The sequence below is a fragment of the Lineus longissimus genome, chromosome 16 (assembly GCF_910592395.1).
Source record: "Lineus longissimus chromosome 16, tnLinLong1.2, whole genome shotgun sequence".
NCBI lineage: Eukaryota > Metazoa > Nemertea > Pilidiophora > Heteronemertea > Lineidae > Lineus > Lineus longissimus.
Window position 1 is genome coordinate 16,394,407 of NC_088323.1, and position 10,507 is coordinate 16,404,913.

At 44.3% G+C, this 10,507-nt stretch overlaps 1 protein-coding gene and 1 long non-coding RNA gene across 7 annotated transcripts in view; one reads left to right on the forward strand and one right to left on the reverse strand.

Moving 5' to 3' along the window:
* The window catches only part of LOC135500597 (transformation/transcription domain-associated protein-like), a 44,925-nt gene extending 38,821 nt beyond the window's left edge, over nucleotides 1-6,104 (forward strand). For 4 of the 5 annotated variants that reach the window (XM_064792146.1, XM_064792147.1, XM_064792149.1 and 1 more), the window contains 9 exons: nucleotides 103-440; nucleotides 676-864; nucleotides 1,029-1,325; nucleotides 1,464-1,761; nucleotides 2,199-2,625; nucleotides 2,908-3,123; nucleotides 3,474-3,812; nucleotides 4,027-4,132; nucleotides 5,407-6,104. In XM_064792146.1, coding sequence (XP_064648216.1) covers nucleotides 103-440; nucleotides 676-864; nucleotides 1,029-1,325; nucleotides 1,464-1,761; nucleotides 2,199-2,625; nucleotides 2,908-3,123; nucleotides 3,474-3,812; nucleotides 4,027-4,132; nucleotides 5,407-5,516 — 2,320 coding nt within the window. In that variant the 3' untranslated portion in view covers nucleotides 5,517-6,104. The remainder of the gene's footprint in view (nucleotides 1-102; nucleotides 441-675; nucleotides 865-1,028; nucleotides 1,326-1,463; nucleotides 1,762-2,198; nucleotides 2,626-2,907; nucleotides 3,124-3,473; nucleotides 3,813-4,026; nucleotides 4,133-5,406) is intronic. The other variant, XM_064792148.1, reaches the window with a different exon arrangement.
* On the reverse strand, nucleotides 5,912-9,438 carry LOC135500599 (uncharacterized). 2 transcript variants are annotated; one of them, XR_010449484.1, is made up of 5 exons: nucleotides 9,332-9,438; nucleotides 8,701-8,766; nucleotides 8,197-8,272; nucleotides 7,637-7,921; nucleotides 5,912-7,088 (listed from the first exon to the last, which is right to left on the reverse strand). It is a non-coding gene; the product is annotated as an uncharacterized LOC135500599 (long non-coding RNA). The 2 variants fall into 2 exon arrangements; XR_010449485.1 differs by lacking the exon at nucleotides 8,701-8,766 and having other exon boundaries at nucleotides 8,813-9,429.
* Nucleotides 9,439-10,507: the final 1,069 nt, after the last annotated feature.

Below are 10,507 nucleotides of genomic sequence, written 5' to 3' on the forward strand. Positions count from 1 at the left end.
CTCATACTAAATGAACAACCCCCATGACTCTGGAGGCGAATGCTGCTACTCATGATGATCATGATGATGAAGCAGATATTCAGAGTTTTAGTTTCATTTCAGACAACTGTCCACAGGTGTCTCTGCCATCACCTGCTTCCTTCACGCCTGCCGTCACCAAAACGAAAGCAAATCCAGAAAATATCTCGCCAAAGTTCTGTGGCTTCTGACATACGATGATGACAAATCAACACTCGCTGAAGCAGTTGATAAATATTGTGTCGGAGTGCCACCGATTCAGTGGTTGCCATGGATACCACAGTTGTTGACGTGTCTGGTCAGGAGTGAAGGTCGTCTGATCCTGAATCTGTTGAGTCAGGTTGGCCGCATGTATCCGCAGGCTGTCTACTTCCCGATCAGGACACTCTATCTCACACTCAAGATTGAACAACGGGAGCGGTGTAAGTGGTATAGCCCACCTCCACATTGACATTTCACGTCTCATATCACGGTTGATTTCCAGTGTTCAAGAGCAGAGGCTTTGTATCTGATAAGCATATGTCAACGTCAAAAATGTCGTTTAGCTTTAACATCAACGTTTTCTCAAATATGTTAAAGAGTACTTTATGCATGTAGCACCATTCTGCCTATGACCCTTGAAGTTTCCAATATTTGAATATGTTCATCTCCTTTCAGTCAAAAGTGGAGAACTTTCAGCAACAGTGCCGAACGTGAGTCGCAGCTGCGGTCTCTCTGATGCTCAGAACCCCGCCACCAGTCTGGGTAGCTCCTCCTATGGTCTCTCCAACCCCCAGGCGATGAGTCCATCTACAAATGTTGGTTCCCCCCAGGCCTCTGCTGGTACAGACAGCATCAACTCAGCGGGTAAGTTCCAAGGTCTCGTGTAACTAACAGGAAGCATATGGCCACCCTACTGTGCGTAAGGTGCACCTGATTTGAATGCATGCAGACGTTACATAGGTCAAAGCATTCGTAACTGAAGAAGGTCATTCATACATTGCAGCGTCTTAAACACTTTGTCATTTCAGAATCCATTGTTAACACCACAACCAGCACTTTATCTGCAACGACCTCGGCGCTTAGTTCTACCACAACATCCACCAGCCAATCAGACGCCGGCCCGATACGCGCCACGGCGCCGATGTGGCGCTGTAGCCGCATCATGCACATGCAGCGCGACCTCCACCCAACGATCCTGTCTTCACTAGAGGGCATCGTTGATCAGATGGTCTGGTTCCGGGAGAACTGGTATGAGGAGGTCCTACGACAGCTCCGTCAGGGACTTGCCAAGTGCCATGCTGTGGCCTTTGAGAACAGGTGCTCAGGTAACTTGTGATCTTCACTCCTCTTTTGCCCTCTGAAGTTCATTTCTTTTACGCTTGAACTTTTCATGTATGAAAAGAAGAATCAATGCTAGTGTTAAACTTTTTTTGAAACTTTTCTTTTGGACGATTTCTTTCCAGTGACTGAAGCTACTATTACACCACACACCCTCAACTTCGTCAAGAAGTTAGTCAGCACGTTTGGCGTCGGTATCGAGAACGTGAGTAGCGTGAGCACCACGTTCTCGAGCGCCGCCTCAGAATCTCTCGCCAGGCGGGCGCAGGCCACGGCACAGGACCCCGTCTTTCAGAAGATGAAGAGCCAGTTTACCACCGATTTTGACTTTACTGTCCCCGGCTCGACCAAGCTGCATAATCTCATCAGCAAATTGAAGAAATGGATAAAGATCCTGGAGGCAAAGACAAAGTTACTGCCAAAGTTAGTATCATTGTTATTTTGCCTATTGTTTATACATCACTACTTCAGTATGGTTTTCCAAGCTGACGTTTTGCAGTATTTACCTGCGTTGTGTCGTGACATCATTAGACCAGTCACATCACAGATCACCGTAGCATACGTCATCTGTTTGAGTGCCAAGATAGAACTCAACCAGTGTTTAGTAGATGCCTCCCTGATATCACAGATCACCGTAGCATACGTCATCTGTTTGAGTGCCAAGATAGAATTCAACCAGTGTTTAGTAGATGCCTCCCTAATGCTCTCACTTGGACTTTGAAGCAGACAGATGATCTGCCAGGAGTCTAAGACAGTGATGTCACACGTCGAACTATCATTCTTGAGATATCATTTCACCCGAGTCCACATAGGTGGAGCTTCATCGTGACCAACCCCTAATCCTCGATATTTCCTTTCAGATCGTTCCTCATTGAGGAGAAATGTCGATTCTTGAGTAACTTCTCCCTCAACACTGCTGAAGTGGAACTGCCTGGTGAATTCCTGCTGCCCAAACACGGCCATTACTACGTCAAGATCGCACGCTTCATGCCGCGGGTGGAAATCGTCCACAAACACAACACTGCTGCACGTCGCTTGTATATCAGAGGTCACAACGGCAAGATTTATCCGTATTTGATCGTGAATGATGCGTGTTTGACCGAGTCAAGGCGTGAGGAACGCGTGCTACAGCTGTTGCGGATGTTGAATCATTTCCTGGGGAAACAGAAGGAGACTTGTCGTCGTCTGCTCCACTTCACCGTGCCAAGGGTGGTAGCCGTGTCACCACAGATGAGGCTCGTTGAGGATAATCCTGCATCGCTCTCCTTACTCAATATCTACAAACAGGTAACAACCTGAATGAATCATTGATCGTCAATCAAATATTTGGATTGCTCTTCCTTAAATACCACCGTAGTGGCCTTTGATTGATTTGCCTTTTTGATCTGAGTGGCACAAGTGATTGTCTCCACTTAGATAAAGGCAACTTACTGAAATGATTTTCTGGTTAATTAGAGCCTCTGATATGGTTCAGACAGCACTCACCTTCATGGTCCATTTGGAGTCAATGACCATGGTGAGTAGCTCTTTGCTTTAAAATAACCCATTCCCACTTTGTTCCGATTCCAGCGATGTGCCAAACGAAATATTGAACACGACAATCCAATATCGCGCTACTACGAGCGTCTGGCGACGGTGCAGGCCCGTGGTTCCCAAGCCAGCCACCAGGTGCTTCGAGACATTCTGAAAGAGGTGCAGACCAACATTGTGCCGAGGGGATTACTCAAGGAATGGGCGATGCATACGTTCCCTAACGCGACTGACTACTGGACATTCAGAAAGACGGTGAGTTGGATGAAATATCTCTTATTTCTATATTACATCACTATTTAGTACAATAGATCATGAAATGTTGGCGAGGTTTTTAGAAGTTGGTGAATGACATGTCAGTTATTTTTAACTGGCAGTTGATTGATTATCACGTCTGCTGCTGAGATATGTGGTGAATGCTTTACGGTTTAAAGTTTCACACTCTTTCTTAAGTTTGTGTTTGAAATAATTGTGAAATCAAAACACCAGCTTCAGAAGGTAAAATGAGCTTTTCTTTGCTGAGGCTGACTATGTTTCTCTATCAGGTAATCGTGTTATCCTCAGCCAGCCTTGATTATGGTCTGATCTGGTGTCGTTAATTTCAGTTGATGATCCAGCTGGCGTTGGCTGGGTTCGCCGAGTTCGTTCTCCACCTGACGCGGATGAACCCAGACATGATGTACCTCCATCAAGACTGTGGCTACCTCAACATCTCCTACTTCAAGTTTGACATCGATGACCAGTTAGGGGAGCTGGACGCTAACCGACCCGTACCTTTCCGTCTGACACCCAATATTGCTGAGTTCTTGACGTTGACAGGTGTGACAGGGCCACTGACAGCCAGTATGGTGTCCGCTGCTCGATGTTTCGTACAGCCACAGTATAAACTAGTCAGTCTGTTGCGAGCCATTCTGAGGGATGAATACATCACATGGCACAAGAAGGTAGGTTGCTGTTCAAGAAATGACTCCCCAGCATCTGTTGGAATCCTTTACAGTCATATGTACACTAGGAGTCTGTGATAAAAGCTGCACATTATGTGATGTAAGTGGAGCAGATGTCAAATGTAACTTGGACTGTATGAATTTGTGTAACTTGGGCGATGTCAATAAAGCCACCTGTGTCATTTAAACGCTACAACGATCGTGTTGCTTTCAGAAGCAGGACGAATCAAGTCCCGGTTCACAACCAGTCGATATGGAAGGAGAGAAACTCATTGCCATGGTTACCAAAGCTGTTAATGCCATCTCAACGAGGCTGCAAAGTAAGTAGGAATGGATGCTGTTCAACCCCGTTGAGCCGGGCTTCTAGAACACATTCCATATTGTTTGTTAACCGACTTTGGCTGTAAAACATGTCACAGCATGTCACAGCATGTCACAGCATGTCACAGCATGTCACAGCATGTCACAGCATGTCACAGCATGTCACAGCATGTCAGAGCATGTCGCAGCATGTCGCAGCATGTCGCAGCATGTCGCAGCATGTCGCAGCATGTCGCAGCATGTCGCAGCATGTCGCAGCATGTCGCAGCATGTCGCAGCATGTCGCAGCATGTCGCAGCATGTCACAGCATGTCACAGCATGTCACAGCATGTCACAGCATGTCACAGCATGTCATGAGGGTGAAGAGGGACTTTGTGAATTGTATGAATTGTACGCTCCAAGGTAAAAATTTGTAAACAGACTTGTTATGATGTCCTTGCACGAGTGTCAACACTTCATGTACTCCACATCCTGCAATGATGTCCTTGCGCGAGTGTCAACACTTCATGTACTCCACATCCTGCAATGATGTCCTTGCACGAGTGTCAACACTTCATGTACTCCACATCCTGCAATGATGTCCTTGCACGAGTGTCAACACTTCATGTACTCCACATCCTGCAATGATGTCCTTGCACGAGTGTCAACACTTCATGTACTCCACATCCTGCAATGATGTCCTTGCACGAGTGTCAACACTTCATGTACTCCACATCCTGCAATGATGTCCTTGCGCGAGTGTCAACACTTCATGTACTCCACATCCTGCAATGATGTCCTTGCACGAGTGTCAACACTTCATGTACTCCACATCCTGCAATGATGTCCTTGCACGAGTGTCAACACTTCATGTACTCCACATCCTGCAATGATGTCCTTGCACGAGTGTCAACACTTCATGTACTCCACATCCTGCAATGATGTCCTTGCGCGAGTGTCAACACTTCATGTACTCCACATCCTGCAATGATGTCCTTGCACGAGTGTCAACACTTCATGTACTCCACATCCTGCAATGATGTCCTTGCACGAGTGTCAACACTTCATGTACTCCACATCCTGCAATGATGTCCTTGCACGAGTGTCAACACTTCATGTACTCCACATCCTGCAATGATGTCCTTGCGCGAGTGTCAACACTTCATGTACTCCACATCCTGCAATGATGTCCTTGCGCGAGTGTCAACACTTCATGTACTCCACATCCTGCAATGTATGCGATTGGTGGATAGCTGCTTGTAATGCTGACAGTGTCCCCTTGTTACCTTTCAGATCTGGCCACATTTGACGGAGCAGAGTCTCGTGTCAGTACATTGGTTGCAGCAGCAAATAGTCACGACAACCTCTGTCGCATGGACCCTGCCTGGCACCCGTGGTTATAAGGACATTTGTTCGAGATTCAAGTCGGTACAATGTATACTGGTTCTACCATGGAAGAGCGTTGTTATAACTTTTAGTGGAGCCAGTCTTGTGTCAGAACATTGATTGCAGCAGCATCTAGTCACGACAACCTCCGTCGGATGGATTCTGCCTGGCACATGCAGTTTTAAGTTAATAACCAACATGACCAAGGATTTAGGACATTTGATTGAGCAGGGTCTCCATCAAATGTTGCTGGAAACTCGGGGAGTTGGGGTCATCTGGATTACCTGAAGATGCTTGATGGATTCATTATCTGGCCTTGGATGTTGGGACTCTCGTATACACCGTAGCCTGGATGGAGGGGATCTCATGTTTGCGGTTTCCGATCTTCAACAAAACAAGAATGGAGAAAAGACCTACACATATTTTGTTTATTTTAACAATATCATTGCATCTGACAATTTGGTCATTATGTAAATATCCATTCATACACTGTTCAAGATACTGCATGTGGCCTCCATATGAATTAGAGCAGGATGAAGACGTCACGTCTCTCAAACATATACTAGATTTTCAGATTTAAAAAAAAAAAAGTACTGCCAATGAAACTATGCTGTTTTTCACTTTAGTTATAATTTTGAGTTTAATTTTCCTAGAAGTGCACACCACATTTGTATTATGATACATGTTCCCCCAAGGAAATGTGGAATTGTTGAGTGGGGGAAAATGCAATTCCTTCCATGCTTCTTTACGGTATGGTAAACTGCTAGATCGCTTGAGGCCGAAGAAATCTTTAAAGATGACACAAGACACAGTTCTCCCGCATCGTGATTCCCCATTGCCTCGTCAATTAGAGTTGGGCAAAAGTTATTCATAGCACCGCTGCAGGCTTTTGGCATGTAATAAGGGTGATCCGACTGTTCACATGAACAATACTTTCTAACAATCGGCACAAACAGCACTTGCCTTTCCTCAAAATCTGCTTGAGCCTATTGTTTTATGAAGTGAACAAAGACAGATTTTCCAAAGTGGTATCTTCTAAAACCAGAAGGTCACCGAGCTTCCACGAAATGGAAGAATAACGTTTCTTTCAGCTTCCAGAATGGATTATCTCCATGATAATCCTTCATGACAACAAACTTTTCAACCGCACAATCAAGAATACCTTTGATGTCAAACAGATATGCAAGTTCATACAGTTCCGAGGACTCGTCCAGTGACTGGCAGTGATGCCTCCAATACCCGACAGTGATGGATGGCTGTAATGATATCCCTGATGTCGGTGATGCCATCAACGGTTATTTCTCCATGATAACACAACTGAATCACAGCCTTGAGACCCCCCCGCTGTCAGATCCTGCAGAACGACCTCACTTCTCTGCCTCTTGCTCCAGTTCCCAGTAAACATCACGCGAAAATAAGCGGGTGTTTGCTGCAAAGACGATACGGTGACCACTGACAGAATGATTGCCGGCCTTGAGTGTCACATCACACAAGAGGTCATCTGTCACATCTGTCCCAAGTTGCTGCATGACACGCCCACTATGGCCGACAGACGTCATCAGCACAACCGTCTTGCGTGTTTTCCAAACCTGAAACAGGATAACTGAACTGAGGAGTCTATAAACTAATACAGTATAGAAATTTGCCAAATTATCAATGGCGTTTATTATCGGGTATCAGTTTTGACGATTTTGAAAGATGCGTTGAATTCAAAGGCCAACACCCTTTTAGGAGGACATGCTCTCTTTTAGAGACACTAATTTCTTCGAGCTTTGTTCGTGTCCATTTCCTTGAACTATTAACCACTTGACTGCGGAGAGCGTCTATGTTCTGAAAGTTTGAAATGGCTTCAAAGAAACGGGTTATGAGCGTGTAGGATGTTGTGGATGAGGGGTACAAAGGCTAAAACATGGCATACAACTGTATTTCACTAAAACATGAATATTCTAATTTTAGGGGGTTTTAGCCCAAATTAATCCCACCTGGAGGGTAATTATAGGAAAAAGTATCCCGTGCTCAAGTGGTGAACAGGACACCTCTCTTGGAAGTAGAACAGCTTACAAAATGCCATTTCGATAGGTTCTTCTGTCTTGCTAACCAGACCATAATATGCATCATGCAAATTGGATTTCCTTACCCTACTGGCCTTTAGGTGTAGATGTTGTCCTGGCGTTTAGGTGTAGATGTTGTCCTGGGGTTTAGGTGTAGATGTTGTCCTGGCCTTTAGGTGTAGATGTTGTCCTGGCCTTTAGGTGTAGATGTTGTCCTGGCGTTTAGGTGTAGATGTTGTCCTGGCGTTTAGGTGTAGATGTTGTCCTGGCGTTTAGGTGTAGATGTTGTCCTGGCGTTTAGGTGTAGATGTTGTCCTGGCGTTTAGGTGTAGATGTTGTCCTGTCAGCTTTCTCAACCTTGTCGAGATCATCTGGAGAAGAAAACATAACACTAAAGTCAAATATGGAGATGGTATTTATCAGGCTCAGACATCCGGTACAAGGGATCTTGATTATACATCCCATTCCAATGACGTGGCAATGGAAGCAAAGCAACTTGCTCAAGGTTGCTAAGAGGTATGGTTTTGAGTGTTGGGAATCGAATCCAATGAAACCACGATCATTTTCAGCCAAAGAACAAATAAACACTTGGCCACAATCCTGATACTGCGCCCTCTATTTGAAAACAGAATAAAAGTTTGCATACTTTTTACGCTGGCTAGCTCGCGATCCTTGCTCGTCAGGAAGAATATGTTACTGTTCAGCTGCTGCTTGTAGACTCTCTGTAATTGAGAAGACGACAGGATTAACTCTAGAGTCGTGTACCTGCATTAGGTCAAGACACACCTTCGAGCACACTTCCATCATTTCCACAAGGTATCCTCGATTGTAACTTCCATCACATCAGCTACAATACAAAGTTGGTCTTTTAGAAAAGATCTATAAAGTTAAAAGAAAACTTAAACAAGAGTTCCATTTTATGTCTGAAAGAGACGTTATTTAAAGAATACAGAACTCCCCTTAAGTTCGAACGATGACCACAACATAAGGATGGTTATGCAGGGAACTTTCTATTCTAGTACACCGTACAATAATGAACTGTGGATGTACTATGAGAGGGTCTACCAGTGTTGCTCAAGCAGTAAATGGGAAGACCATCTGTTTATCTTCCCTTGGCTTTACTGCAGGGAAGGCTCCCATTCATACTTACAGCACCAGACCTGAGTGTCTCCAGCTCACTCTTCAAGACCGTCAACTCGGTTTTATTCATCTGAAACTTTAAAAAATCAAAACGACTATGATTTTGAAGTTGTTGTACTAACCTTAGGCTAGCACCAGCACATCCCATGCGATCCACTCGACTATACGACAGAGTTGGCCCGGAAGTGGTGAGGGTATATTATTACGCTTTGGTGTAGACGATAGAAGACTGCTAAATTTGGAATCTGGAATGATTGCATCCTCGCTTTGCCAGTTGGTAGTTTCCTCATTTTAGCAGTCTCCCATTGTCAATAATAAGCTTACCGTCGCCACTCCGGGCCAACTCTGTAAGTGTCGTATAGACTCAGACTGCCGATTTTGCCTATGGCTCTATTATGATATCAAGTTACAATGTGAGATCGGTGATGAGAGTGGTCCGAGGGATAGGGCAGCTATATAAACTTGGGAACTGGGGTTTGTGAACGTCGATCTCGATGTACAACGATGATGTACAGCGAATGTACACACTATCAATCATGTGGTGACTTCTTCATTCACGACCGAATTTCGAATTATTCGAACATATTTATTAATCAAAATCATCTGTCTCTCTTCTATAAGATCAACACTCTTAAACTAACTTTTTTTTCCTAGTTAGACATCAATATAATAAAAGAAAAGTTCCAGGATTTTCAATTCAATTTTTTTATAATGGTATCCGGTCGTTTCGCCTCCTGACCGTTTCGCCCCCAGTCGTTTCGCTCCAAATCGAAGTTCTCGAAGAGAAAATTCAGTGTTCTCCAGAAATGACTTTTGCCAATTCGATTAGGCTGGATATTTGTTAAATCTCCTCCTTGAAATGTCCTCTTTCTTTCTTTGCTCAGAATCAAGACAGATTTTTCTATTTTCTTTCCATTTCTACACTTGAAGCGAACTGGAACCGCCGAGCGATTTATTCAACTTTTCGACTTTCACCGCCCGAGAAAGTCGAGTTCAGATTTGTAGCTCCGCCCCCAGTGCCCGAGCATGCGCAGTTCAATTTGTTATTATTGAGAATCACGTGAGAATCACGTGAGTCATGCGATCTTTCATTCATGAATTTTCGTAGTAAATTCCATAGTAGTGACGTCACTGAATGATTGACAGCTAGGCGCCATGTTTCATTCAAGCCTCGTTCTGATCACCCGATACGCGGGAAATGAAAACGAGGTCATGCGAACTGGCTTGGCGGTTCCAGTTCGCTTTAAAGCGTATTATCAAACTAATCTTGTTGCAGTTTGTTGTGCAAAGTATTACTAATCAAAGAAATGAGAAGCCAATGAACCTAGCCGGATGTCAGTAAATCAGCAAATCAGCAAATTAATCAGCAGTTTAAGGTCTCGTTAGGGAGTTTTTCCCAAATGTACGCGATGATGACGTGCCCCATTAACAGGACGTAACATCTATTTTAAAATGCGTTTCCAAAGTGAATGCATGAGGACAACCCATTTGTGTCGTATATCACTGGAAACGCCCGATGCCTATGATTCTGCAGGATGTTAAATCGGGCATTTCATTTCTTTAAATAAATCATAAACGTCGCATTTGCTCCTAGCTCTGTTCACCATCCCAAATGGCAATATTGCCAATTTGGCCGGACAATCACGGAAAACCCCAAATATTTTACATTTCTTCCTGAATAATTCTTACAGTGACCATTCTCCCCTGAAAGACAGTTGCTAACGCTACACAAAAATAAAAAATAAATTGAGGGTCAACCATTGAACTTTTGAGATATGTTGAATTTTGCACAAATCAGCGAAAAACGCACCAACTGG